We start from the raw sequence: 27,366 nt of genomic DNA on the forward strand, positions 1-27,366 counted from the left end.
AAAACTGAACCGAATCTCAACCTATGTTATAACCTCACATATCACTGATAAATTGACATTTGACAGCTTTCGAAGTTGTCAGAAGAGCATTTCAAGCACGGTTTTCAAGGCCATGTGACGTCACGTGGCTGGTGCTCAAAGCAGACGAAAATTCATTCACCAGAGTAGCATCATGTCTTCTTGTACCATGACCCCACCCACTCTTTCTGTTCTCATTCTAACGAATTTAGTTCTGTTCAGTATAAGATCCTCCCTTAATTCTGACTGGATAAAAAGAATCCCTGAAATAGAGACAGGGTGGGTGGGTGGGGTTAATTATGTTCTTTTGTAGAGTGGAAATGGGAACTAATAGAACCTAGACTAATGAGAAAACGGGTGGGTGGGCGGGGCCAAGTTTTATTTTTTCCTATAGTCTTTTATAAGCAAGCAATAGCAATAGCTCCTCCCACCCCGCATTTATTTTCGAAATAGGTTGAGCGTTTCCCGAGACGCGTTTTCTGCTGGTAGTGTTATCGTTAGGGTTGGGCGTTTAGGGAATTAGCGAACGCCACGTTTTAGGTTGGTAGAGGGTTGAAATGCAGGGTGGCAGGTAAAATTCTGGATTCTGGAAGGGCAGCGTGACTTTTGATTTTGTTGTGTTGTGAGTGTAAACACGTGTTAAAACTTGGTATGTAAAACTGAGTTTGTTGAAAAGTTGAAAGTTATTATCCGTTCAATTCATACGCTCGTCACGGGCTTTAATATTCTTGGGTATTTGAATAATGTCTGTACTTCACAGATAAAAGTTTAAACTAATTAATAAACCAGGTACATGTTTCGAAGACCACTGTCTTCGTCTTCAGATTCAAAACTGCATCCATTAAACAAACGAAAAGATAATTTCAAACTTATTACAAACAATCAAGGAGGCTGAAGACGACGACAGTGGTCTTCGAAACATGTACCTGGTTTATTAAATAGTTTAAAAACTTTTATCTGTGGAGTACAGACATTATTCAAATACCCAATTTTATCAACGCTCCACTTTGAGTAAGACCTACAATACCAATAATTCTTTAATATTCTTTTACATATCTAATTATTTTCTTACAGATTTAATAATTCCTTGTGGCTTGAATTCGAACATTTATTCTCGAAGCAGGCCGAGCGTTTCCTGGGACCGCGTTCTCTGTTGTTTGACATTGTTGATAGGGTGAGGTGCAAATAAATGTTGTTTGCTTAATTTCTTGTTATTCTAGTACTCCAAGTTATCGTTGGAAATTCGAAAAAGATAGGACTGCGTCCGCGTGAAACACGCAGCTTAAAAGCTGACTAGTTTATGAAGACCGGGTAGAGAGAATAGTATGTGGCAGGTTTTTTGGACAGAGTCTTGAAAGCTCCATATTTTGCGTTCGATTTAGGGGAATTTCTCCAACCTTGGGTTCACCACAAATTTTATGTCAAATTTTGGCGAAATGTTTGGGTTATCACAACCACAACCAGTTTCTACTAAATTCATTTTTAATCTTATCTTGGCAAGTACTAGCCCCACCCACCCACCTTTTGTTTTTTTTAGACGGTATGTCACTTTCCAAAATCGGTCATATCTTGACAGGTACTAACCCCACCCACCCTCCCAGTTCTCATCCTAACGAATTTATTTCTGTTCAGTATAACATCCTCCGTTCATTCTGACTGGATAAAATAAATCACTGAAATGGATGCGGGGTGGGTGGGTGGGGTTAATTATCTCTTCTTTTTTAGAGTGGAAATGGAAGTAATAGAACGTAGAAAACGGGTGGGTAAGTTTAATTTTTTCGAAATTCGAAAAAGATAGGACTGCATGCGCGTGAAGCGCACAGCTTTAGTTTAAAATAGCTGGCTAGGTTACGAAGACCGGGTAGAGAGAATAGTATGCGACAGGTTTTTTGGACAGAGAAATGTGGTGTGTGGAGACTTTCCATTTCCAGAATCTTGTCCTCTATATTTTGTGTTCGATTTAAGAAAACTTTTTCAACCTTGGGATGTTTGGGTTATCACAACCAGTTACTACTAAATTCACTCTTAAAGATGATGTTAAGATTATTCAATCATGAGTATGTAGCTAAGCGAAGAAAAATGTTGCTGCCTTGGTGGGAATCGAACCCCACGCCCCCGCTTGCCGCTTATCCTTCTTCGCTTACTACTACTTATTATTGTGTCGCCACAAGCATATTTGATTTGTTCGAGACGAATATATAAAAATTTATGCAAATAACGAAGTAATTGGGGATTATAAAATGGACCGTGTGTTTAATGAAAAAATTCGGGAATAAATAATACTTTCAAATATACAGGTGGTTTGAACAGTTTGATATATATATTTCTCAAACAGCAAGGGTTAAATTTACTTTATGTCGGCAAGGTATGCAACACAACATACAGATTTGAACTTAAATCACACTTTCAATTAACAAAAGACGACGAAGTGTGATACTTGCATAAATTTTCGAAATGTGCACACATTAACTTCAACTTAATTTATTAAACATGCAACTCATCAGGATTTACAGAATATGCCCATCAAACACATGTTTTTTGAGATCTTCTCTCTGCCTAAACTTCTTCGAACACATTTCGCAAATGAACCAATCAGTTTCCTGTGGATCCACGTGTTTCTCCAAGACATGTCCTTCCAAATCCTGTTTATCCACAGTGATATACAGACAAAGCTCACACATGAAGTTAGTTACGGTCTCTCTTGCAACATGCTTGCCAACCATGTGGTCCCCCAATTCTCCAAGTTCCACACTTTCAAAATCACAAGACGTACACTTGAAGTTTTTCTTTGTTGGTGACTTAAAATCAGACTTTGTCTTCAGCCAGTCATACTTGGCTCGATGTAGCACCCACTTCATTTTGGTGTCGCGTTTGCGCAGGCGTGACTGACCATAGGTCAGATACGCGCAGTAAGTGTGACTTTTGTTAATGTATGGGTACTGCGTACCGGGGAAATACCGAAATTTCTTTACCTTTCCAGTTCCACGTTTAAGTAATCTGCGTCTTCGCATTACTCGCGTTTTCTGATTATGCTTAACCATGTGTTTCTCTAGGGTTTCTTCTAGTTTAAATTTTCGAGGACAGTGTTTGCATTGTAACCACTTTATTTGTGGTGGGTTTGTACCAATGGATTCACATTCGATCTTTACTTGAAGCTCTGAACACGTTTTATGGTTTGACTGTGGATGTTTCTCTCGAAGGTGGTTTTTTAAATGTTCCAGAAACCACGTGCCATAGTTTCCACATTCGTGACACGTGTACGGTTGGAGTTCGTCTGCACAATCAAATACCTTTTCCACGTGGTTTCGTGTATGGTTTCTGATAACAAACAAAAACTTGCTTTTATAGGGACACTTCTTGCAGTTGTAGTATATGTCAGTGGGTCTCGGTTCTTCGGTTGCTTTCGGAAAAATGGGGCACCCAAACTTTGGGTAGTTTTGAGTGCGCATTACTGATTCCGTGGTGTAACGATCAACATTTGAGCGGGAACTGCTAAACCCGAAAAGTGAGGTTATGTTTTTCGAACCAACCTGCAACCAGTCGACACCTTTTTACCGACTGGTTTTTATCGTTTTGAGTTTTTCAAATACACATATTTATAACTGATTTCTTTATGTAATAGCAAAAACTGTATTAATACAGTACAACTTATGCAACCAATAATACGCAGACGCATGGAAACATAACCTACACAACTATGTATAACTGGACCTAAAAAATGATGTCATTCCCTTTAATAATAATAATAAAAAATTAAAACAGTAATTAAAATATCAAGCTAAATCAACCTATGATACCTTTCGAACTTATTTATACATACATGACTTAAATTAATCAGGTTTATAGAATATGCTTGTCCATTATATGCTTCTTGAGATCCAATTGGTGTCTAAACTTGCACGAACACATCTCGCACGGAAACCAATCGATCTGCTGCGGATCGACGTGCTTTTCCAAAACGTGTTCCCTCAAATCCTCTTCATCGATAGTCCTATACTTGGCACAAAGCTCACACTTGAAGCAAGTGACCGTCTCCGTTGTGACATGTTTCTTCAAAATGTGCTCCTTCAACTTCTCGTTGTCTTCCGTTTCAAACCGACACGAGACACACTTGAAGTTTTTCTCCTGCGGCGAATCCGCGGCCACATGCTTGGAAGATATATGCGCGTTGAGTATGTGATTCTTAAACCGAGCCACCACTGTAGTCGAAAACTTACACAACGAACAGCGATAGTGGGCTGGGTGTTTGACGCGAAGGTGTCGCTTCAAGTGCGACGGGAAGATGGTTTTATAGGAGCACCGGTCGCACTTGACCCATTCTATGTCGTTATCCTGAAAATGGCGATAGTACAAGTGGTTAACGTAGCCTGTTACGAAAGCCGATTTGAATGTGCATTTCCAGCATGAATAGACTTTTGCGGTTGGTTTTTTGAATGGGAAGAGGCGTTTCGGGGGGCTCGGCGGGGGCGTCTCGGGCTCGGTTTCCTCTTCTTGAGACGACGCGTCGGTTTTTTTCTGCGACGAAGTGGGATGATGCTGGACTTTGAAGTGTTTTTTTAAACATGAGTAGCTCGTGCTTTTAAAGGAACACTTGGAACAGACGTGTTGTCGCAACTTTGATACGGTAAAATTGTACTTCGGAAATGGGTGTTTGACTTTCATGTGTCCATCGAGGGTGGTTTTGCGTCTAGCCACGTAGGGACACAAGGAACACGGAAATAGGGCTTCTTCAGGCTTGGATTGCTTTTGTACTAGCCGATAACCGTACACTTCCTCTTCGGTTTTTTCAGTGATTTCTTGGGTCTGTGGGGGCTTCTTCGCCGGGCACCTTCTATAGTGAGATACATATAGCAGTTGAGAGTAAGTCGTAAAAGTGCAATTTTCACAACTATATGCTTTCGTACAGTTCCGCCAATTGCAAGTCACTTGATTTGTTAATACGGTCGGATAGCCGTTTTCTGTTTTAACTTCTGGGTGGCAATGACTCAGTTTCACGTGTTTATTGAACATGATTTGTAAACTCGTTCGATAGTCGCAATCGCTGCATTTGTATAGCTCAACGTTGCAACTTTGACAGTTGAAAATTTTTGAACTGCGCGTGACTCGGTGCCGTTTTAAGTGGACGCGCATTAAATGAAACGACTTAGTTTTATAAGGGCACATTTTACATTTGTGGAAGTTCCAAATTTCTTGGTTATTAGCTTCCACTTTAACTAAGTCGATAGCCATCTCGTACACCACATTTTCTTGGGTTACTATGGAAGTGTAGTAACTGTGCTCGCCTGCAAGGGTTATTAGTCGGTAGGGGTTAACAAGGGGGCTACTGTGAATGATACATACCCTGTGTGTGGGGGTATATAAGTGTGTCCAAATTGGGCACATCCATCCTAAACTAGGTCAAAACCAACGAATTATGATGCGTTAACTATAAACGAAGTTATTACTTGCAAAAATATTATTGTTACAACGACATACATACAATTTTTTCTCGAAAATATATACAACTTGTACGTGCTTCACCTCACTGCCATTTTGTACTGTCTGTCAAATGTCAAATTTTGGGGGTTAGTTTAACGTTTTTTTTTTTTTTAAATTCGTTGTTGGACAGTGGTTTGAGGGAAGTGCTGCCAAAGTCCAAACGAGGAATTTAATTTTTCTTTAACTTATAAAAAAAAAAATTCTTAACACTCGTTGATTAATTTATTTTTCAACGTTAAATTATGAAAAAACCCCCCGAAACTGGTGAAAAACGCCCGAAAAGGCAACAACAACCCGAATGACCTCTAGTTTCAGTCATAAAACTCCCTCTTTCTCTTCGCGCTGGCTAAAATCCTGCCTTGAACGAACCTAACCTCAAATTCGTCAAAAACCAACATACACCTCAAATAAATTCTTTATTTACATGTACACGTGACCCTATACAATATTTCACAAGCGTCAATAACTCAACCCGTCCTCGTCCCCCCCATGCTCAATTAAAATATGTTGTCGGAGATAAAAAATCTGCTCGACGTTGAACAAGCACAATTTGCAGTTGTACCACCTAAGATTCGACTGCCTGGAATGGTCTGTTACCATGTGGCTCCCCAGCGCCCCCTCGAGTCTCGCCATGTACGAACACTGCTCGCACTTCAACCACTCGACATTACTGTGTCGAATCTGCAGCAAGAATTGATACGATTTAAAATAGTCCTTCTGTCTCGGTATTAACTTGGTGTGTTTTTCCGCGCACTGAAACAGCGCGTGCTTCAATAATACAAGTCGAGAGTGAGTTCGAAAGTCACACTTTTCACATGTGTAGCATTTCGTTGTCTTTTTGCTGAAGCTGTAGCACTGGTGATTTTTTAACTCTATGGAGCAGTCGGTGTTGAGGTCGCATTTGTCGCATTTGTACTTGGGGAGGTCCTTCATGCAGCTGAACGTGGGGTTCTTGTGTTGGTGGCGCTCGTAGTGACGACAGATGAAGTAGGAGGAGTTTGTTCGGTAGTGGCACAGGTGGCATCTGTGGAAATCGGTAATGAAGAAGTAGTTGGGGGGTTCGCGTTTGACGTGGGTTTTTGTACGTTGTGCTTTTTTGTGTTCTTGCTCTTTCAGGCGTTGAGAGCAGCGACGTTTCGTCATTTTAGCGACTGTGGCTTCAGGAAAGCGATTTCGAAGGGTGGCGTTTATTGGAAGGGAGTCGGTTGGACACAACCATTGTAGAAATGTACCTTGAAAATGGAATAAATCGTTATAGAGAATTAACTGGGCAGTTGTTACCTGTGTGCTATTTGTTTATATGGGGGCTCCGAGCAAGTAGACATTTTGACGCAATTTTGACATTTGACTTTGACAGGCGTGTGGGCTGCCCTCTAGTGACAGCGCTGTCTTGATTTATTTAAACAAACAATAATAACAATTATTTTAGGAAAAATTAGTAAATAATCTAAATCTAGAAACAATAATAATAATAAAGAGTTGCCCGAAGTTAGTCCAATAATAAAAAAATATTTGTTGTTGTTTGGTTTGAAGTTAGCGCTCAGCGGTTGACAATAACTTCACGCCAGTGTGACAGTCGCCCCCCCATAATTTAACCTCAAAATTCCTGTCAACATGAAACGATAAAAGCAAATTCTTGTCTGATAACGTGAAATTTATCGTTCGTCATAAAATCCCTTTGTCGCACATCAAGGTCATCCGCATGCAACGCAAAGACATGTTAGCAAAAACCGGACTTTTGGTCGTTTCTAACCCCAAACAAATCGGAAAAATTCTACCCTTGGTGCGGAATCATGTGAAAAACACCCTCTACATCCAACTACTCTCGGCTTTAACCGAGCCTTTCGGGAATTTTCACACCACTGCGTTTAATTCGTGGCCAAAGTATAGTCAGACAATCCATGGAATATACACCCAGGTAAACGACTAAAAATCTTTCAAACACACTAAAAATGTCTTCCAGGCGGCCACGCATTGTCAAAATTTGGACGTGCGGGTGCTTTTATCCGGTTTGAAGTACAAGACAATGACGCAGATTTGCACGAAAACGAATATAGATTTGGTGATTTTTGATAAAAGTCACAACAAAACGGACATCGATGATTTTGTGAAAACGAAAATTGGAAATATTGCTAAGGAGTACGACGTGGTGACTTTGGATGCGGGGGTTTTTGAAAATTTAGACCCGCCGGAGGATGGTAAAGTGTATAAGCACGTTGTGCTAGGGGGCACGTTTGATCGGTTACACACAGCGCACAAAGTGCTGTTGTCGGAAGCAATCCTCAGAGCGGAAAAGAAAGTCACTGTGGGGGTAACCGATGAGTCGATGTTGCCAGGGAAAGTCCTGTGGGAATTAATTGAAGACTTGAACGTGCGCATTCACAACGTCCAGAATTTCTTGAGTGATGTTTGTGCAGAATTGTACTACAGCGTGGTCCCCATTTCCGACCCGTTTGGTCCGTCCATCACCGACCCTACAATGGAAATGATCGCAGTGAGCGACGAAACGGTAAAAGGGGGCCACAAAATTAACGAAAGTATTAATAAACACTTGTGTGTTTGCACCATTAATCACTCTTTCATTAGTCAGAGAAAAAAACAACTTGAATAAATTGGATATATTTCCTGTGACGCTATTGGAGGAGCCGTGTCACAACCCCAACGAAGAAACAAAAATTAGTTCAAGTACCAGTCGCATGCGGCTATTGGGGACACTTTTAAAGCCCGTTTTAAAGAAAAATATTTCCGACAGACCATACGTTATTGGATTGACAGGTTTCCAGTGGGCGTGGCTAAAGCAGCCGCACTTGACCAATGTGTGTTGCAGGGGGCGTGGCTAGTGGCAAATCCAACGTTGCCAAATGGTTGCAACAATGTGGCGCCCAGATTATCAGCTGTGATTTAATAGGCCACGATGTGTATAAAAAGGGTAAACCGTGTCATACTCAGCTTGTTGAACATTTCGGGGCACAAATTTTATCGGAAGATGGGGAAATCAACCGGAAGGTTCTAGGAGGGATTGTTTTTAAAAATCCAGTATGTTTATAATGTTTTAAGTCCATATGAATGATTAATTTGTGGTGTTTAGGACGAGCTGAACAAACTGAATAGTTTAGTTTGGCCGGGGATTGCAGCTGAAGTTAGCGCTATGATTAAACAAAGTGACAGTAAGGTGATTGTAATGGAGGCGGCGGTTTTGTTGGTGGCGCACTGGGAGAAATATTGTCACGAAGTATTTAGATTTAATTGTATTCGAGTTGATTTTTTATTTTATTTTATTTTATTTTTTGAAGGTGTGGACTACGATTATACCACGAGAAGAAGCTATCAAGCGATTAATAGCGAGGAATAATTTTAGTGAGGAACAGGCAGTTGCGAGGATCGAGAGTCAGCTGTCAAATCGGAAGTACGTAGAAGCCGCTAATGTAGTTTTCTGTACGCTGTGGGAGGTGGAGTTTACTAAGATGCAGGTGAAACGGGCTTGGGAGTTGCTACAAGAAAGGTTGCTGTGATGTATTTTAAATGTTTTATTTTTACAATTTTAATAAAAGATTTTTCGGGGGGTGTGTTATTGTCCATTAACCTCACTTTCTAAGTGAAGACTTTTCCCTATCGATAAATTTCATATTTTACGCCTTGTTTTGTCAAGGTCATTGGTGTGTGGTTCATTTATAGTGTCGTAGTGTCTTCCTGTTGCTCAAAATGGACTGGTACAGATTTTCAGGTGATAGAGATCTCCCTTTTGTTTTTGTTATACCATGTAACCATTGTCCGAATTCGACAAGTGATAACCCGACTTAATTTTATCCATCGTCAACCAATCAGATTTTTCGTTTGATTAACCCCACCACCTAAAATCACCAATCAAATCAGACAACCACGAACACTAGTTACTACCCGCCAATCACATTTTTGGTTTCAGGGACTTCAGACAAAATGATACTTCTGGCCGTGGTCCTGGTGTTGATCGTACGGTACTTAAATCCGTTCGGCACCTTTTTGTCAGCGTACTATACGGAAATAAAAATCTTCTACGTATGTTTAACGTACACCATAGTACTTTTCGTGTACTCAAACCCAAAATTCATAAAAACGTACGAAAACCATTTGGATTCTTTCCGAATCGAATTTGTCATATGTGCAATCCTGTGTCTTGCGCTAGTCTACAACTGTACAGCAGCTGAAGTGAGTTAAGTTTTGTCAAAGTCGTGGAATTCAGTGTTAAGTAAGTATGTTGTAGGTGTTTTGGACTTCCAGTCGATACGTGGAAGCTGCAGTCGTCTGGCCACATTTTGTCATGGTCAACAAATCAAAACAAGTCAGAACTGTAGTGTTTGTGTATTTTGCAGCTCTAGGTTTGTACCGACTGATTTACATTGCAGACTGGGGCTACAAATATTATATGAGTGATCACTATGATCTGCTACCTGTTATTCCTGGGAGTATACACCCACTAGTGTTTTGGATTTTGTGTCTTACAAAGGGTGAGTGTTACGTCCGACTAATAAAGTTGTCCTGATTTTTGTTACATAGTTGTGACGATTACAAACGACAAAAAGTCATGGTTTGGCAAAAATTTAACCCAGAGTGATACAAATGGTATATTCGTTATTCAAGTGCCTGGGGGATTTGATTCCAAAGATGGAAAGTTGGTACTAATTGATCATTGTGAAGATGCAGATCAAGAAGGTTGGTAACAGTGCAATGTTTGGTTACTTTGTCATTGTTTTTTGTTTTAGCAGTTGCCACACTGACGCAAAAGCAAGAAATGCCACCCGTACATAAAACATAATAAGTATTAAGTTTTCCTGCAAATATAAAGTTATTAAAAACAGTTCAATTGGTTTAAACATTGTTAAATTAACCCCGAAAATGTGCAACTTTTTTGTGTTCAGTTTTGATTTCTGTTGGTGGCAGCAACATCGGAGCGTTTGGAGCTCCATTTGGGCTTAAAAGTAGCCCGTGTTCGCAAATTTCCAATTTATTAAATACTAGTGAACATGTTTGGGTTAGTGCTGTGAACATCAAGGAAAGTGAATATTTTTATAAAAATGCGCGACAACGGAGTAAAAACAAATCAATTTGTTTAAACATTGATAAATTAACTCCGAAAATGTGCAATTTCGCGGCCAAAATATGAAAAATAATTTTAGCTATCTAATCGTACGATGACGTCATTGTCACGTGAGATACCTGAGCAAAGATCCCATTTTTCGGCCCTCTGTCTTCAGTTTTGATTTCGATTTGATGATTATATTTTCGCGAATTTTTCATTTATTGCTATTAATAGCGGAAATGTGCTGTATTTGTGCTGTGAATACGAAACACGATCACGTTACTATTACGTGAGTTACCTGAGCAAAAGTCGCGTTTTTCGGTCCTTTATGTTCAGTTTTGAATTCAGTCTGGTGGGAGCAACATCGGAACATTCTGAGTTCCGTTTAGGCCTAAAAGTAGTACGCGTTCGCGAATTTCCAATTTACTGTTAATAAATATTAGTGCAAATATTTTGCGTTAGTGCTGTGAACACGAAGGAAAGTGCATATTTTTCCAAAAATGCACGTTTTTTTTTAAATTTATTGTTAATAATATATATCAAATCATGGCTGTATAGGAGTATGCAATCCTATAAGATTAAATATTTCACCCCAGATTTTGTTTTTTAATTTATTGTTAGGTGCTTTATATATATTTTTTTTTTCTAAGAAAATAGGCCAATTTCGACGTTGAAGTTTTTAATTTTTTTTGTAAAAATCCCGAAATCACGGTTTTTTTCGTTCGTCTTGACTCGTGAGCCAGGAAGGCGGAGCTTAACGGCAAAATCCTAATTTCTCTACGAGAAATTAAAAACATGTTTTTGAGTAGGTATTTGAGTATAGTGCTGTTCAAAGAATACAATGTATATTAATAAAAAAATAAAACCAAAGATTAGACCCCACCCATACCGCCCCCGATTTTCAATTCTCAATTGTGATGGATTTTTCATTCGTTGTCAGATCGAGGGGCGGAGCTTAATTGCAAGATCCAGATTTGCCATTAAGAATTTACCATTTTAAATGCGTTTTAAATTTATATGAATAAAAAAATCATCACAATTGAGATGGGGTGGGTGGGCGGGGTTTATATTTTCCCGTTTTTCTTAATATGCACAGTATTCTTTGAACAACACGATACTCAAAAACATGTTTTCAATTTCTTGTAAAGGAATGAGTATTTTGCAGTTAAGCTCCGCCCCTTGGTTCACGACGAATAAAAAAAATCATCACAATTGAGGTTGGGCGGGTGGGCGGGCTTACACTTTGCCTTTTGGTTTTAATATGTGTAGACTTATTTTCACAACATGAAACTTAAAATATGTTTCAAATAGAAAATTTGTATAAGGAAATATCGATTTTGCAATTTGGCTCCGCCCCATAGTTGCAAAATCCATATTTTCTCGGTGTGGAGGAGAGTGATTTGAGGCAGCACGTTCTAGCTGAACATTTGAAGTTGAATATAAGTTGGTACAAGTGTGCGCAGTGTGTGTATCGAACGGCCAAGAAGGTTAATTTGGATAGGCATATTATGTATAAGCATTCTGTGTTTTAGATTTAAGGTTAAGCCATATTTCTACATTGCACTTTTGATGTTTTTGTGCTTTATGGATAAAGAAAGATACAGGAAAAAGGGGTGGTTTTATTGGGGTTAATCGGGTTTTGAATCGAAGGTGGTGATGTGAATTTGAAATTGACCCAGGGATTGACAGTTGAGAGAAAATTTTCGTGTTGGCAAATTTGAATTATTGGCAGCAATGTTAATATGTCAGTTCATACTTGTCAAATTTGGCATGAGCGCGCATTACAAACGTGATAAGAAGATGACTAACTTGGTGCCCTAAATTTCATTTTGACGATCAGGCCGGACATCATAAAATATTAAATATGTTTTAAATATATTGTCAGCCTGAGAAAAAAATGCAAAAACTAGTAGTCACTCAGTATTTTGCAAATTTTTTGTGTTGGCAACTATGAATTGTTGGCAGCAATGTTATATGAGTTTACAGTTGTCAACTTTGACAGAAGCGTGCCTAACGGGTCAAAAGTGGGATTTATAAACTTGCTTGTAGTAACTTTGATGTTCAACTTTTGCCGTAGCGGAAAAGTGGAGGATTTAAGTTGATTACTACAGAAGTTTACCATTTTAGACATATTTTAAGTTTCTTGTTGTCGAAATAAGTCTAAAGTCGCGATCTTTTCTATAGAACCACTCCCTAGTGTAAATTTTCAAAATTTGTTTGGTGTAAGTGACCTTGACGGGTTTCTGGGGGAAAACATATGTGTCAAAAATTTGACAGGTTAGATGGCCCCATTGTCAATGTAGATATTTTATTTTAATAAATAGATGAACAGAACATACAGTCTGCACGGGATACAGTGCGGCATAGCTGAGGGCAACCGAAACATTCGTGTTGTGCTAATTTCGATTGCCATGTCAACTACCGCTACCAACTGCGTTCGGCGTAAAGTACTAGATGACAGGTCTACCAACTTGACTTTTTATCGAGTGGTTCCGTAGAAAGGACCGCTACTGTACACATATTAAAAATAAAGGCAAAATGTCGCCCCGCCCTATCTCAATTGTGATTATTTTTTTTTATTCGCTGTGAACCAAGGGGGCAAAGCTTAACTGCAAAGTCCTTATTTATCTACGAGAAATTAAAAACATGTTTTTGAGTATCGTGTTGTTTAAAAAATACTATGTATGTATATTAAGAAAAAATTAAAGGTAAAGATTGGTCCCAGCCATACCCACCCGATCTCACTTTCCAATTGTGATACATTTTTGATTCGTTGTCAGATCGAGGGGCGGGGCTTAATTGCAAGATCCATACACGTCATTAAGAATTTACCATTTTAAATATGTTTTCAGTTTCTTGTTCTGAAAAGACGACTATATATATGAAGATAAAAGGTAAAATATAAGCCCCGCCCACCCGCCCTGTCTCAATTGTGATGATTTTTTTTTATTCGTCGAGAGCCAAAGGGGCGAATTTTAATTGCAAAATCCTTATTATTTCTCTACAACACATTACCATGTAAGGCATGTTTTTGAGTATCGTGTTATTCAAAGAATACTATGTGTACATACATATATTAAAAAAAAAACCAAAGATTAAGCCCTACCCATACCTGCCTTGATCTAAATAAGTACTAATGAAGTTTTTATTCGTTGGCAGACCTCGGGGCGGAGCCTAATTGCAAAATCCATATTGTCTTAAAAAAATTTCCATTTTAATCGCGATTTAGACTTATAAGAATAAAAAAATCATCAGAAACGAGATGGGGTGGGTGGGCGGGGTTTATATTTTGGCTTGTTTTCTTCTTAATGTAAATAGTAGTCTTTGAACAACACGATACTCAAAAACATGTTTTTAATTTCTCGTAGAAAAATAAGGATTTTGCAGTTAAGCTCCGCCCTCTTGGCTCACGGCAAAAAAAAAATCATCACAATTGAGATAGGGTGGGTGGGTGGGCTTACATTTTGTCTTGTCTATCTTAATATGTGTAAACTTATTTCGAAAACAAGAAACTTAAAACATGTCTAAAATGGTAAATTTGTATAAGGAAATATCGATTTTTCAATTAGGCTCCGCCCCATATCACCACCTCCACCCTATGTCAATTCTGATGATTTTTTTTTATTCGTCGTAAACCGAGGGGCGGAGGCTAATTGCAAAATAAATACTTTGCTATAAAAATTTACCATTTTAAACATTAATTCGGCAAAATTGTAAAATGATGAGTGTCGTAGAATAATTGCCTAATAAAAATCCGGGCAGACAATTGGGCTCTATCTACATTACATTGCATAAGTCGCAAAAACGGCCTCAGACATGAAAAATTCTCTGTACTGTGGAAAGTAGGCATAACCTCACTTTGCAAGTGAAAGACCCCAATAGGAACAAAATCCCTTCGCCCTTTATTCAAAGAGTCACTTACAAACAGACACATTTTTGACTTTCAAATCCGGGTCAAACTTCGTATTTTCCGCCTTTTCTTATCAAGGTCACTCGTGTTGTTCAGGGAATTCCAAGTATAACCTCCCGTATTTCCCACATTTGACCATTTGAGGTTCATTGCGTGTCTTCCTGTAGCCCAAAATGAACGGGTACAGATTTTCAGGTGATATGATTCACCTTTTTGCCCTAGTGCTACTTTTGTTCAAGTTATGGATTTACAAATCGGCGGCAGGTAATTACACACCTACTTCCAACTTAAAGTTTTTGTTGTACCATGTAACCACGTTATGCAATGGTTGCGCGAATGTGTACCTTCTTGTACCATCATCGCCTACTTACCAAAAAGAAACAATAAGCGACTTAATTTTATCTATTGTCAACCAATCAGATTTCACGTTTAATTTTCGTAACCCCACCCCCTAGAATCGCCAATCAAATCACTCAACCGCGGACACTAGTTACGACCCGCCAATCACATTTTGATTTTTTGGTTTCAGGGATCTCGGGCAAAATGCAGATACTTCTGGCGTTGGTGTTTACCGCAAGGTACTTAGATTTGTTCACTAATTTCGTTTCAGCGTACAATACCGAGATGAAAATCCTGTACATATGTTTAGTGTACAGTACGGTACTTTTAATATACACGAGGTTCAGAAAAACGTACGAAAGCCATTTGGATACGTTGCAGATCGGATTTGTAATATTTGCAACCCTGTGTCTCGCACTGGTCTACAACTACGACTTTACAGTAGTTGAAGTAAGTTAAATTTTGTTGAAGTCGTTGATTTCAGTGAGCAGTGTTACGTTGTAGGTGTTTTGGGCTTTCAGTCAATATCTGGAAGCTGTAGCCGCCTGGCCACAATTTTTCATGATCAAGAAAACAAAACAAGTCAAAACTGCAGTGTTTGTGTATCTGACAGCTCTAGGTTTGTATCGACTGATGTACATTGCAAACTGGGGCTACAGATATTACTTGACTGATCGCTATGAGCTGCTATCAGTTGTTCCTGGGGGCATACAAGTACTACAATTTTTAGTCTTTTGGGTCTTGTGTCTAACAAAGGGTGAGTGTTTCGTCCAATTAGTAAACTCTTTATGATTTTTGTTACATAGTTGTGACAATTACAAGCGATAAAATGTCATGGTTTGCCAAAAATTTAACCCAGAGTGACACAAATGGTATATTCGTTATTCAAGTGCCTGGGGGATTTGATCCCAAAGATGCCAAGTTGGCACTAATTGATCATTGTGAAGATGCAGATCAAGAAGGTTGGTGACAGTGCAGTTTGGTTACTTTGTCATTGTTTTTTGTTTTAGCAGTTGCCACCCTGACGCAAAAACAAGAAATGCCAACCGTACATAATACATAATTTTTGACATTTTTGTGTTTAAATTTTTACTAAATGTTTGTCTAACGGGTGTTTTTTATTGGCGTTGGGGCGACGTGAGAGTACAATCTTGAAAAAAGCAACATTTTATTCAACATCAAAAATTAGGAATAACAATACACATTAAGAAAAACTATTCTAGAATATTAATACATAAAAAATAACACAGCAATGTTGTTTTTTGTTGTTTTTAAGATTACGTTAGGCATAAAAATATCACCGTCTATTTCATTAGGTAAATTAATAACAATGTGGAGTCGTTAAAATTAACAGAAAAATGTACATCGTTACACATAAAAATTGAAGTAATAAACATGATATCATTTCATTCAAAGACTTAGAAATCGAACGCTGAAAGTCCCCCGGATGTCTCTACATGTGGTGAATTTTGAAGATATGTCCGACCTTAATCAAAATAATGGCCCGCAAGGCACACCCTTTAGAACTCGTCCGCCCTTATCACATTTAAATATCAACTTATTTCGAGAAATCAGCCATTATTTGGAAAAAAGTGAAAGAAATAAACCTGATCGTCACCAATCAGTCTTGGCATTTGCATCCCAGAATGAAACGATGGAGTGAGAGAGTGATTCAGATGTTCCAATACTGTAAGACTTTTTCGTTTTTCGACAGGGCGCCGCCGTTGGGCTTGTCGAACGCGAGCGCTATCAGTTTGCTGTGCTTTTTGAGTTCCTTGTCGAAGATGTCGTCGCCGGTGTCGTCGAGGACGCGGCTGAGGTCCCACTCGACGCTCGGCAGCGGGGAGTTGATGAATCTGGCGGCGGTGGCCACGTTGGGGAGGACGTGCTGCTGGAGGGTTTGGATCTCCCAGAGTGAGCTGTTGATCGCGTTGGATTTTAATGGGTCGCGTTCTTCCATTATGTAGGGGTCGGTTGAGGCGCTGCCGCCGGTCGGGTGGTTGAGCAAACACTTGAGACCGGGGTGTCTGAAACAAGCCGTCCCCTGTTATTACAAAATTTTCTGGACAGTAATTTTTTTATCTTGGTTATTTTGAATTTTCAGGTTTATTTCAATTTGGAGCAGTTTCAACGATTTCAAAATTTCCTGGAAAATTAGTTACTTCCATTTTTCCCTTTTTTTAAAGAATTTATTACAAACACGACTTCAGATTCATATAGATGAATTTTCTACACGATGGATTTTTTTCGTTAAATTTGGACCGATTTTTACGATTTCACCAATTTCTGGAAAATTCTTATTATTTGTTAATTTTATAATTTTTTCGAAGATGAATTGTACATATAGATTAGAATTCGTATTCTGCAGACATTTCTCTATGCTACAAAAAAAAAAAAAAATCCGCTGATTGTCCATTTCAGGTGTCAAAAATTTCTGGAAAAGGAACTTTTGTCTTTTTTTTCTCATTCATTTCATAAGTTACAACAAAAGCGACTTCAGATTCGTAATCCACAGGAATTTTCTTCAAAATGGAAATCTTCCCAATCCAATTTGGAGCAATTTTAACGACTGAAACTTTTCTGGAAAATTCGTAATTTTCATTTTTCCGATTTTTTTACAATTTATTATAAAAACGACGTCACAAACACAACTTATGGAGAATTTTATATAATTGGATCAATTTTTTCGATTACACCATTTTCTGGAAAATTGTTATTTATAGTTTTAACTTTTTTTTTTTGAAGATTTATTGTAAATTTTGTCTTTTCCTCATTTATTTGATAAGTTACAACAAATCTACAGGAAATTTTCTTCATAATGGAAATCTTTCAAATCAAGTTGAAACAATTTTTTAACGATTTCAAAATTTTCTGGAAAATTAGTTACTTCCATTTTTCCGTTTTTTTTTTTTTTTAAGAAAACAACAACGACTTCAGATACATAAACGAAGAATTTTCTATACGATGGATTTTTTTCGTTAAATTTGGACCGATTTTTACGATTTCACCAATTTCTGGAAAATTCTTATTATTTGTTAATTTTATAATTTTTTCGAAGATCAATTGTACATATAGATTAGAATTCGTAACCTGCAGACATTTCTCTATGCTACAAAAAAAAAATCCGTTGATTGTCCATTTCAGGTTTCAAAAATTTCTGGAAAAGGAACTTTTGTCTTTTTTTCTCATTTATTTCATAAGTTACAACAAAAACGACTTCAGATTCGTAATCCACAGGAATTTTCTTCAAAATGGAAATCTTTCCAATCCAATTTGGAGCAATTTTAACGACTGAAACTTTTCTGGAAAATTCGTAATTTTCATTTTTCCGATTTTTTTTACAATTTATTATAAAAACGACGTCAGATTCACAACATATGGAGAATTTTATATAATTGGATCAATTTTTTCGATTACACCATTTTCTGGAAAATCCTTATTTATAATTTTAACTTTTTCTTTTTGAAGATTTATTGTAAATTTTATCTTTTCCTCATTTATTTGATAAGTTACAACAAATCCACAGGAAATTTTCTTCATAATGGAAATCTTTTAAATCAAATTGAAACAATTTCAACGATTTCAAAATTTTCTGGAAAATTAGTTACTTCCATTTTTCCGGTTTTTTAAAAAATCTATTACAAAAACGACGTCAGATACATAAACGAAGAATTTTCTATATGATGGATTTTTGTCGTTAAATTTGGACCGATTTTTACGATTTCACCAATTTCTGGAAAATTCTTATTATTTGTCAATTTTATAATTTTGTTGAAGATCAATTGTACATATAGATTAGAATTCGTAATCAGCAGACATTTCTCTATGCTACAAAAAAAAAAAAAAAAAATCCGCTGATTGTCAATTTCAGGTGTCAAAAATTTCTGGAAAAGGAACTTTTGTCTTTTTTTCTCATTTATTTCATAAGTTACAACAAAAACGACTTCAGATTCGTAATCCACAGGAATTTTCTTCAAAATGGAAATCTTTCCGATCCAATTTGGAGCAATTTTAACGACTGAAAATTCGTAATTTTCATTTTTTCGATTTTTTTGACAATTTATTATAAAAACGACGTCAGAAACACAACATATGGAGAATTTTATATAGTTGGATCAATTTTTTCGATTACACCATTTTCTGGAAAATTCTTACTTATAATTTTAACTTTTTTTTTTGAAGATTTATTGTAAATTTTGTCTTTTCCTCATTTATTTGATAAGTTACAACAAATCCACAGGAAATTTTCTTCATAATGGAAATCTTTTAAATCAAATTGAAACAATTTTAACGATTTTAAAATTTTCTGGAAAATTAGTTACTTCTATTTTTCCGTTTTTTTTTTTAAGAAAACAACAACGACTTCAGATACATAAACGAAGAATTTTCTATACGATGGATTTTTGTCGTTAAATTTGGACCGATTTTTACGATTTCACCAATTTCTGGAAAATTCTTATTATTTGTCAATTTTATAATTTTGTCAAAGATCAATTGTACATATAGATTAGAATTCGTAATCAGCAGACATTTCTCTATGCTACAAAAAAAAAAAAATCCGTTGATTGTCCATTTCAAGTTTCAAAAATTTCTGAAAAAGGAACTTTTGTCTTTTTTTCTCATTTATTTCGTAAGTTACAACAAAAGCGACTTCAGATTCGTAATCCACAGGAATTTTCTTCAAAATGGAAATCTTTCCAATCCAATTTGGAGCAATTTTAAGGACTGAAACTTTTCTGGAAAATTCGTAATTTTCATTTTTCGGATTTTTTTGACAATTTATTATAAAAACGACGTCAGATACACAACATATGGAGAATTTTATATAGTTGGATCAATTTTTTCGATTACACCATTTTCTGGAAAATTCTTACTTATAATTTTAACTTTTTTTTTGAAGATTTATTGTAAATTTTGTCTTTTCCTCATTTATTTGATAAGTTACAACAAATCCACAGGAAATTTTCTTCATAATGGAAATCATTTAAATCAAATTGAAACAATTTTAACGATTTCAAAATTTTCTGGAAAATTCATTACATCTATTTTCCGATCATTTTTTGAAGATATGTTACAAAAACGACTTCAGATGCACAACACATGGAGAATTTTCAATACGATGGATTTTTTCCGTTCAATTTGGACGGAGTTTTACTATTTCGCCAATTTCTGGAAATTTTTTATTTGATAATTTTATAATTTTTTTGAAGGTTTATTGTACATATAACTTAGAATTCTTTGCTACAAAAAAATTTTCCGCTGATGATCGTCAATTTCAAGTTTAAAAAATTTTCTGGAAAAAGAAATTTTGTTTTTTTCTCCCATGTATTCAATCAGTTACAACAAAAACGACGTCATATTCGTAATCCACAGGAAATTTTCTTCATAATGGAAATCTTTTAAATCAATTTGGAACAATTTTAACGATTTCAAAATTTTCTGGAAAATTCGTTATTTCCATTTTTCCGGCTAATTTGAAGATCTATACTAAACAGGACTTTAGATACGTAACATACGGAAAATTTTCGATAGGATGGATTTTTTTCCTTAAATTTTGAGCGATTTTTACGATTTCTAAATTTTCCGGAAATTTTTTATTTGCTTAATTTATCACTTATTCGACGGTCTTTTGTAAATACAACTGAGAATTCGTAATCTGCGGGCACTTCTCAATGATACAAAAAAAATTCTCCTCTTATCATCGCCATTTCAGCAGTTTCAAAAATTTTGGAAAAATAACTTGTCTCAAAAAAAATATCAAGATCTACAGCAAAAATAAGCTCAGATTCGTTATCTTTATACTGGAAATTTTTCCAATTCAATTTAGAGCAATTTTAACAACCTCGAAATTTTCTGGAAAATTCGTTATTTCCATTTTTCCGCTTTATTAGAAAATCTATTACAAAAACGACTTCTGATACGCAACAAGCGGAGAATTTTCTATGCGGCGGATTTTTTCCGTTCAATTTTGAGCGATTTTACAATTTCTCCACTGTCTGGAAAATTCTTATTTGAAAAAAATTGTGCACAATTTGGTGGAAGCTTTTCTCACGATATTACCGATTTTCATAATAATGGATTTTCTTTGTTCAATTTGGAGCGATTTTTACGATTTTGCTATTTTATGGAAAATTTTTATTTGTCAATTTTTTTTCTGGCAAGATTGTCATTTTGGATTTTCCGATATATTTCAAGACCTATAGCAAAATGTAAAGAAAGAGCGATTTCAGATTCGTTATCCACGGGAAATTTTCTTTATAATGGCAATTTTTCTAGTTCAATTTGGAGCAGTTTTAAAGATTTTAAAATTTTCTGGAAAATTCACTATTTCCATTTTTTCACTTTAATTGAAAATCGACTCCAGATACGAAATATACGGAAAAATTTCGATACGATTGACTTTTTTTCTATTCAATTTTTGAGCGATTTTTATGATTTCTCCATTTTCTGGAAAATTCTTATTTGTTAAATTTAACATTTATTTAAAAATCCATTGCAAATACAACTTAGAATTAGTAATCGGGGGACATTTTTCTGATACGAAAATTTTTCTCCGCTCACCATCGCCAATTTCAACAGTATAATTTAAAAAAAAAAAAGAAATCTGGAAAAATCATCATTTTGGATTTTCCGATTTATTTCAAGATTTTCAGCAATAACTATTTCAGATTCGTAATCCACGGGAAATTTGTCTGTAATAAAAATTGTTTTCAGTTCAATTTGGAGCAACTTCAACGATTTCAAAATTTTCTGGAAAATTCGTTATTTCCATTTCTTCGGTTAAATTGAAGATCTATTAAAAAAAAAAAACGACTTCACGGAGAATTTTCTATGCCATGCACTTTTTTCTGTTCAATCTGGAGCGATTTTTACGATTTCGCCATTTTCTGGAAAAATTTTATTTGTCAATTTTTTTGAAAGTCCATTGTAAATACAACTTAGAATTCGCAAATTCGTAATCTGAGGACATTTTTCTACGCTACAAAAATTTTTCTAGCTCATCGTTGCCAATTCCAGCCAATTTCAACAGTTTCAAAAAATTTCTGGAAAAAACATATTTTGCTTTTTTTTTCTCATTTACTTGAGGAGTTGCAACAAAAATTGACTTCGAAAAAAATTATACAAGATTTGATGGAAGCTTTTCTCACGATATTACCGATTTGTATAATTTAAAAAAAAATCTGGAAAAATCGTAATTTTGGATTTTCCGATTTATTTCAAGATTAATAGCAATAACTATTTCAGATTCGTAATCCACGGAAAATTTGTTTGGAATGAAAATTTTTTCAGTTCAATTTGGAGCAACTTCAACGATTTGAAATTTTTTGGAAAATTCGTTATTTCCATTTTTCGGTTAAATTGAAGACCTATTAAAAAAAAAAACGACTTCACGGAGAATTTTCTATGCCATGCTTTTTTTTCGTTCAATCTGGAGCGATTTTTACGATTTCGCCATTTTCTGGAAAAATTTTATTTGTAAATTTTTTTGAAACTCTATTGTAAATACAACTTAGATATCGCAAATTCGTAATCCGAGGACATTTTTCTATGCTCCAAAAATTTTTCTAGCTCACCGTTGCCAATTCCAGCCAATTTCATCAGTTTCAAAAAATTTCTGGAAAGGCAAATTTTGTTTTTTTTTTCTCATTTACTTGAGGAGTTACAACAAAAATTGACTTCGAAAAAAATCACACAAAATTTGATGGAAACTTTTCTCACGATATTACCGATTTTTATAATTAAAAAAAAAAGTAATCTGGAAAAATCATCATTTTGGATTTTCCGATTTATTTCAAGATTTATAGCAATAACTATTTCAGATTCGTTATCCAAAGGAAATTTGTTTGTAATGAAAATTTTTTTCAGTTCAATTTGGAGCAACTTCAACGATTTCAAAATTTTTTGGAAAATTCGTTATTTCCATTTTTTCAGTTAAATTGAAGATCTATTAAAAAAACGACTTCACGGAGAATTTTCTATGCCATGCATTTTTTTTTTCGTTCAATCTGGAGCGATTTTTACGATTTCGCCTTTTTCTGGAAAAATTTTATTTATCAATTTTTTTGAAAGTCCATTGTAAATACAACTCAGAATTCGCAAATTCGTAATCTGAGGATATTTTTCTATGCTACAAAAAATTTTCCCACTCATCGCCAATTTCGTATTTCAAAAATTTCTGGAAAAGTAAATTTTGTCTTTTTTCTCATTTATTTATTTTATTAGATACATAATTGACGGAAAATTTTCAGTTCAATTTCGAGCAATTTTAACGATTTAAAAATTTTCTGGAAAATTTTTATTTGTCAATTTTATCATTTATGTGAAAATCTATTATAAATAAAACTTAAACATCTTACAACACAATCTATTCCAGTTCAATCAAACAATTAAAAAATTAATATTTGCATTTTTCTCGTTTAGTTGAACATTCACAAACAACTTCCAACTCGCAATCGCCAGCAGCGGATTTAACGATTACGCCATCCGTTGCCACGTTCTCGCCAACGACCTTGATCCTCCCCAATTAACTACGTCTTATTAAACCTAGCTAAACTCCATAAAAATAATTCATCCACAAACCAACTTTCAAAAATCAAGGATTTCTCGCCCCAAATTTTCACCCCTCTAAACTCACCTCAAAATTAAATTTCCTATGAACATACAAATGATCACGACGTCCTCCGAGGGGGCTATCAGGGCCAGTCTCGCCAACCTCTTGGCAAAAGCTGCGACTAAATTCTCCGGTAAATGCGTCGAGCTCAAAAACAAATCCGACAAATAAAAAAGCCGGGCCTTGTACTTCGTGTGGAATATTTCCGGCTCGAACATGGAATACAATTTGGCAAATATGTTTGGGTAGTTGAGATTGTGGACCTGGATCATGGTGAAAATCCCCTGCAGCGCCAATAAACTAACGGGCCCCCCTATATCCAAAGAGTCCATCAGGAAATCGGTCAAAAGGAGAGGTTTTTCTAAGTGGGGCAGAACGCGCTCGAGGAGCACGATAAGCAGCTGCTTGTGCGTCTGCGGGGTGTGCTCCCACAGCATGACGCAGTGCCAGATTTTATTGAGGGCACGCGTGGTGGCCGCCTCGTCGAACGTGAAGAATTCACCTGAATGCAAACATTAATCAACGGACACAAGGGGGCGCTTTGTTACCGTTGTTGCTGCCGCAGAGGAATTGGGGCTCGGGGTGCTGCTTCAGCTGGAGTTTCTCCAACAGGAGGAGATAGTTCACGATGTAGAGCTCGTTGGGGTTGGTTTTGGCGGTTAGAGACGGCAGCAGCTTCCACGTGAAAAACAAAATGTCATTGTAAAGTAGATACTCGGTGTATTTGTTGATAAGTTGGCTGTTGTTGTGTTTGTTGGAGAGGAGTTTCATCAGAACTAGTTTGAGCCGGTTTAGGGGGACGTACGACTCGAGGCTTCCTTTCGCTTCTAAGGGGCATTTTCCTTCGTGCGATAGAATGTTCATGGCAGTAGACAAACCTGGAACTCGTTTTTGAACTATCAGAGGTCTGGCTCGTGTGGCTTACCCTGAATTTGTATTTTATGCGAGTCGCTCTCTAAGCATTCCGATATTCTAGCAAAGCAGCCTTCGTACACGTTCCTCAGCCACTCCTTGTACTGGTTGATTTCGGTCTTTTCCACTGGCTTGAGGGGCACCACTTCTATGTACATGCTTCTGTCTTTTAGCAGGTTGGTGAAAATTAATTCCAATGTAAGTAAACATGATGACAAGTCCGCACCCGATTCGAAATGACGTACTATGTCGAGCAAATTTTCCGTATTTTTGCGAGATGAGAGGAATTCTTGGGCTTTTAAACGTAACTGTTTCGATATTTTCACTGGTTTTTCTTGATGGGACATTTTCCAGCTGACTGTGGCAGCAGAAATTGATCACAGACTTTTCCGACAAGTGAGGTTATGTTGGAAAGGGCAGGGGGATGCTAGTGTTGGGTTGGCAATGGCGGCGTGTCACAGCTGTCACACAAAACGAATAAATAAAAAACGGACTTTTAATTCTTCTTTTACACCAATATAGACTATACAGACTTTACAACCCTACTTTACATAATTCTAAAAAGTGAATTTACGTTATAAACAAATTTGAGTATTTTTGCCTATGCAACCCACAATGCACCACGTGGTATCATCAGTACCGCGAAGTTCATGCAAAATATCAGTACGAGGTTGAAAATTGTATCTATAAATATGCTTATACATGTTGTATTAATTTATAAAGGCCACCGTGTGGTCAGAAATTTTCTGAGTTGCAATACGCCATAACGTATGCCGTGTGGTTGGTACTGAATTTTTTCCACACACCGTCTGTGACTCACTTAGGCTAAACCCGCAAAAATTTCATAAAACTAAACACTACGAAATGTAATTACGATGATTTGCATTATTATGTTCATGGTCAGCGATAATACCACAAACCCAGCCACATACCGTGCGCACGTGCGATTTAAAAACAGACGCGATTTTATTACAAAAAAAACAATACTATAAGCACTTGCTGACTGGAAATCGTCAATAACCTAATTTTAACACTCGCGACTGTCTAAAAATAAAGATTTATTGAAAGTTTATTCAATCGTGAAGTGGCTTAGCCGGATATAAGTCATGTCGACTTATTTGTTGTTTTTGGTAATTTTTGCGTCTGCCGTTTCAGTTTTACGTGGTAAGTTTTTGCAGACTTGTTATCAGTTCTTATCAAGTATTTACAGCCACGAGGGACATTCCGGGTCGTGTCGCATTGGATAATTTCCCTTTGATCGATGGGTGAGTCCATTTTAACAAAACTAGTATAAAAAATAGGTATTTTAGCCACAACGACTTGGCTTATAATTTGTACAACAAATTGCACAACCAAATCTACAATTTCTCCTTCCATAAGGACTTAAGTCAGGATTCTTTGTTCGGTTCTGACTCTTGTAAATCTTGCAATACCGACTTAGTCAGAATAAAAAAAGGCAAACTGGGAGCACAAGTACGTTCAACTTTTATATTGACTAATAAATTTAACTAAATTGTATCAGTTTTGGTCAGCGTTTGTGGACTGTGGTCCCCACCAGGATGCTATAGTCTCCAAAAGCTTCGAACAGGTGGACGTAATTAAAAGACTGATTGATAAATACCCACAAGATATGGAATTTGTAACCACCGCTGACGGTAAATAATATCACACTAAATCAGTTGGTACCACTAGTACTTTTAGGGATCGAAGACGCGTTCTTGCGTAAGCGATTGGCAAGCCTGATCGGTCTCGAAGGGGGGCATTCCATCGATAACAAACTGGCTTTACTGAGACAGTTCTACCAACTTGGTGCGCGCTACATGACGCTAACTCAGTCCTGTAGTCTCCCTTGGTTTCTTTTTATATTTAGTTTTAGCGTTTGTATCACCGAATTTTTTTTAGGGCTGATGCGTCTCCTGTGGATTCACAACCAGAAGCTAACAAGGTCGATTTAACTAACTTTGGAAAGGTTAAGCATTTTTGTACATTTCTCATACAATACTGTAAACACGTTGTAGAAAATTGTCCTAGAAATGAATCGTCTGGGCATGATGGTAGATTTGTCCCATGTGTCCCACAATGTCATGGTTCAAGCTATTGACACATCAAGGGCTCCGGTCATTTTTTCACATTCGTCTGCATACAGTGTGTTTCCTCACCATCGCAACGTCAAAGATGACGTCATACTAAAAATAGTACGTTGCAAAAACACAAATATAATTACTTTATTTTGTGTTGTAGAAACAAAATGGTGGGATTATTATGGTGAATTTTTATAGCGCGTTTCTGGGAGAGCGTCACGTCACCATAAAAGATGTCGCTAGTGAGTTGGTTTATTTGTTTATTGCAATCATAATTTTTTCTTAGGGCATATTAACCACATTGTTGACGTTGCTGGGGTTGACTATGTGGGTATCGGATCGGATTTCGATGGTGTAGACAGTTTCCCTAAAGGTTTGGAAGATGTTTCAAAATATCCAGATTTGTTTGATTTGTTAAGAGAGAAGAATCAAACTAGATGGACTATAGAGAATTTGGAAAAGTTAGCTGGGAGGAATTTATACCGAGTATTCAAAAAAGTGGAAGAGGTGCTTATGGTACATTTTCGTGCACTCGATTGTTACTAGGGTTTATTATTGTAGGTCAGAGACACACTGTTGCATGAAAGACCCGACGAAAGCTTAATTCCTGATGAAGACTTGGCTAGAGCAGCCGGATCTGTAAAAAAATACTCAAAACTTTTGACTTTTATCACAGTTGTAGTAATGTATACATTAAGAGTGTGAATGTAAATAAATACAACACGTACGCGTATGGCTACCTTTATTTTAAAATTATCCTTGTCGGTGTATGCTTTTCTGCAATTCAAGCGAGACACCGTTAAAATTAAAATTCAAAAATTCCGTTTTGTTGATTAGAATGCTTATCACTATCCATTATCCACAGCGTTCGTTAAAATTGCGATAACCGATCGTGACATTTTAAAAATCCGCAGGGATTTTCGTTTTCTCCCTGTTGATTGTTGTCACTCACGCGCGCCAT

The 27,366-nt window shown here is 36.5% G+C and overlaps 8 protein-coding genes across 12 annotated transcripts; 4 read left to right on the plus strand and 4 right to left on the minus strand.

The window, feature by feature from the left end:
• Positions 1 to 2,525: 2,525 nt before the first annotated feature.
• Positions 2,526 to 3,467, minus strand: LOC135131795 (zinc finger Y-chromosomal protein 1-like). Its single transcript, XM_064059645.1, has one exon. The coding sequence runs from the start codon at positions 3,465 to 3,467 to the stop codon at positions 2,526 to 2,528; it is 942 nt and encodes a 313-aa protein (XP_063915715.1).
• A 270-nt stretch (positions 3,468 to 3,737) lies between these two features.
• Positions 3,738 to 5,605, minus strand: LOC135131559 (zinc finger protein 711-like). 2 transcript variants are annotated; one of them, XM_064059361.1, is made up of 3 exons: positions 5,498 to 5,605; positions 5,359 to 5,443; positions 3,738 to 5,300 (listed from the first exon to the last, which is right to left on the minus strand). In XM_064059361.1, the coding sequence occupies exons 2-3, from the start codon at positions 5,402 to 5,404 to the stop codon at positions 3,859 to 3,861; spliced, it is 1,488 nt and encodes a 495-aa protein (XP_063915431.1). In that variant the 5' UTR covers positions 5,405 to 5,443; positions 5,498 to 5,605; the 3' UTR covers positions 3,738 to 3,858. The 2 variants fall into 2 exon arrangements, with proteins under 2 accessions (XP_063915431.1, XP_063915432.1); XM_064059362.1 differs by having other exon boundaries at positions 5,494 to 5,556.
• Positions 5,606 to 5,893: 288 nt separating this feature from the next.
• On the minus strand, positions 5,894 to 6,896 carry LOC135131561 (zinc finger Y-chromosomal protein-like). Its single transcript, XM_064059365.1, has 2 exons — positions 6,778 to 6,896; positions 5,894 to 6,728 (listed from the first exon to the last, which is right to left on the minus strand). Exon 2 carries the CDS (start codon positions 6,637 to 6,639, stop codon positions 5,956 to 5,958), a length of 684 nt encoding a protein of 227 aa, XP_063915435.1. The 5' UTR covers positions 6,640 to 6,728; positions 6,778 to 6,896; the 3' UTR covers positions 5,894 to 5,955.
• A 191-nt stretch (positions 6,897 to 7,087) lies between these two features.
• Positions 7,088 to 9,058, plus strand: LOC135131558 (bifunctional coenzyme A synthase-like). The gene is made up of 6 exons (XM_064059360.1): positions 7,088 to 7,414; positions 7,460 to 8,033; positions 8,083 to 8,271; positions 8,324 to 8,532; positions 8,585 to 8,728; positions 8,790 to 9,058. The coding sequence occupies exons 1-6, from the start codon at positions 7,199 to 7,201 to the stop codon at positions 9,006 to 9,008; spliced, it is 1,551 nt and encodes a 516-aa protein (XP_063915430.1). The 5' UTR covers positions 7,088 to 7,198; the 3' UTR covers positions 9,009 to 9,058.
• A 64-nt stretch (positions 9,059 to 9,122) lies between these two features.
• LOC135131560 (ER lumen protein-retaining receptor 1-B-like) lies at positions 9,123 to 10,456 on the plus strand. 2 transcript variants are annotated; one of them, XM_064059363.1, is made up of 5 exons: positions 9,123 to 9,220; positions 9,419 to 9,681; positions 9,737 to 9,980; positions 10,030 to 10,185; positions 10,236 to 10,456. In XM_064059363.1, exons 1-5 carry the CDS (start codon positions 9,199 to 9,201, stop codon positions 10,286 to 10,288), a joined length of 738 nt encoding a protein of 245 aa, XP_063915433.1. In that variant the 5' UTR covers positions 9,123 to 9,198; the 3' UTR covers positions 10,289 to 10,456. The 2 variants fall into 2 exon arrangements, with proteins under 2 accessions (XP_063915433.1, XP_063915434.1); XM_064059364.1 differs by having other exon boundaries at positions 10,239 to 10,456.
• Positions 10,457 to 14,528: 4,072 nt separating this feature from the next.
• Positions 14,529 to 15,909, plus strand: LOC135131936 (ER lumen protein-retaining receptor 1-B-like). 2 transcript variants are annotated; one of them, XM_064059805.1, is made up of 5 exons: positions 14,529 to 14,726; positions 14,992 to 15,251; positions 15,306 to 15,558; positions 15,608 to 15,763; positions 15,812 to 15,909. In XM_064059805.1, exons 1-5 carry the CDS (start codon positions 14,636 to 14,638, stop codon positions 15,862 to 15,864), a joined length of 813 nt encoding a protein of 270 aa, XP_063915875.1. In that variant the 5' UTR covers positions 14,529 to 14,635; the 3' UTR covers positions 15,865 to 15,909. The 2 variants fall into 2 exon arrangements, with proteins under 2 accessions (XP_063915875.1, XP_063915876.1); XM_064059806.1 differs by having other exon boundaries at positions 14,534 to 14,726; positions 15,815 to 15,909.
• A 43-nt stretch (positions 15,910 to 15,952) lies between these two features.
• LOC135131934 (nucleolar complex protein 4 homolog A) lies at positions 15,953 to 24,781 on the minus strand. The gene is made up of 4 exons (XM_064059802.1): positions 24,338 to 24,781; positions 23,961 to 24,290; positions 23,437 to 23,914; positions 15,953 to 16,828 (listed from the first exon to the last, which is right to left on the minus strand). Exons 1-4 carry the CDS (start codon positions 24,669 to 24,671, stop codon positions 16,474 to 16,476), a joined length of 1,497 nt encoding a protein of 498 aa, XP_063915872.1. The 5' UTR covers positions 24,672 to 24,781; the 3' UTR covers positions 15,953 to 16,473.
• A 403-nt stretch (positions 24,782 to 25,184) lies between these two features.
• On the plus strand, positions 25,185 to 27,138 carry LOC135131935 (dipeptidase 1-like). 2 transcript variants are annotated; one of them, XM_064059804.1, is made up of 10 exons: positions 25,185 to 25,485; positions 25,535 to 25,589; positions 25,635 to 25,797; positions 25,847 to 25,979; positions 26,026 to 26,176; positions 26,227 to 26,293; positions 26,343 to 26,519; positions 26,566 to 26,647; positions 26,692 to 26,912; positions 26,967 to 27,138. In XM_064059804.1, the coding sequence occupies exons 1-10, from the start codon at positions 25,431 to 25,433 to the stop codon at positions 27,108 to 27,110; spliced, it is 1,248 nt and encodes a 415-aa protein (XP_063915874.1). In that variant the 5' UTR covers positions 25,185 to 25,430; the 3' UTR covers positions 27,111 to 27,138. The 2 variants fall into 2 exon arrangements, with proteins under 2 accessions (XP_063915874.1, XP_063915873.1); XM_064059803.1 differs by having other exon boundaries at positions 25,187 to 25,488.
• The last annotated feature ends 228 nt before the right edge of the window (positions 27,139 to 27,366 follow it).

The sequence above is a fragment of the Zophobas morio genome, unplaced genomic scaffold, assembly GCF_036711695.1.
Source record: "Zophobas morio isolate AGI-343-1 ecotype UQ-CSIRO unplaced genomic scaffold, CSIRO_AGI_Zmor_V1 ptg000021l, whole genome shotgun sequence".
NCBI classification, from domain to species: domain Eukaryota; kingdom Metazoa; phylum Arthropoda; class Insecta; order Coleoptera; family Tenebrionidae; genus Zophobas; species Zophobas morio.

Coding starts and splice junctions, on each gene's coding strand:
- LOC135131936 (XM_064059805.1), top strand. CDS start 14,636: ATGAACGGGTACAGATTTTCAGGTGATATGATTCACCTTTTTGCCCTA. Junction 15,559..15,607: donor GGTCTTGTGTCTAACAAAGG/GTGAGTGTTTCG, acceptor TTTGTTACATAG/TTGTGACAATTACAAGCGAT. Junction 15,764..15,811: donor TGAAGATGCAGATCAAGAAG/GTTGGTGACAGT, acceptor TTTTTGTTTTAG/CAGTTGCCACCCTGACGCAA.
- LOC135131935 (XM_064059803.1), top strand. CDS start 25,431: ATGTCGACTTATTTGTTGTTTTTGGTAATTTTTGCGTCTGCCGTTTCA. Junction 25,798..25,846: donor AAGGCAAACTGGGAGCACAA/GTACGTTCAACT, acceptor AAATTGTATCAG/TTTTGGTCAGCGTTTGTGGA. Junction 26,648..26,691: donor CACCATAAAAGATGTCGCTA/GTGAGTTGGTTT, acceptor ATTTTTTCTTAG/GGCATATTAACCACATTGTT.
- LOC135131560 (XM_064059363.1), top strand. CDS start 9,199: ATGGACTGGTACAGATTTTCAG. Junction 9,221..9,418: donor GGACTGGTACAGATTTTCAG/GTGATAGAGATC, acceptor TTTTGGTTTCAG/GGACTTCAGACAAAATGATA. Junction 10,186..10,235: donor TGAAGATGCAGATCAAGAAG/GTTGGTAACAGT, acceptor TTTTTGTTTTAG/CAGTTGCCACACTGACGCAA.
- LOC135131934 (XM_064059802.1), bottom strand. CDS start 24,671: ATGTCCCATCAAGAAAAACCAGTGAAAATATCGAAACAGTTACGTTTA. Junction 23,915..23,960: donor CCTCTGCGGCAGCAACAACG/GTAACAAAGCGC, acceptor GTTTGCATTCAG/GTGAATTCTTCACGTTCGAC. Junction 16,829..23,436: donor ATAGGAAATTTAATTTTGAG/GTGAGTTTAGAG, acceptor GGCTTGTTTCAG/ACACCCCGGTCTCAAGTGTT.
- LOC135131558 (XM_064059360.1), top strand. CDS start 7,199: ATGCAACGCAAAGACATGTTAGCAAAAACCGGACTTTTGGTCGTTTCT. Junction 7,415..7,459: donor TCCATGGAATATACACCCAG/GTAAACGACTAA, acceptor AATGTCTTCCAG/GCGGCCACGCATTGTCAAAA. Junction 8,034..8,082: donor GGGCCACAAAATTAACGAAA/GTATTAATAAAC, acceptor CTCTTTCATTAG/TCAGAGAAAAAAACAACTTG.
- LOC135131795 (XM_064059645.1), bottom strand. CDS start 3,467: ATGCGCACTCAAAACTACCCAAAGTTTGGGTGCCCCATTTTTCCGAAA.
- LOC135131561 (XM_064059365.1), bottom strand. CDS start 6,639: ATGACGAAACGTCGCTGCTCTCAACGCCTGAAAGAGCAAGAACACAAA.
- LOC135131559 (XM_064059361.1), bottom strand. CDS start 5,404: ATGGATGTGCCCAATTTGGACACACTTATATACCCCCACACACAGG. Junction 5,301..5,358: donor TATATACCCCCACACACAGG/GTATGTATCATT, acceptor TAACCCTTGCAG/GCGAGCACAGTTACTACACT.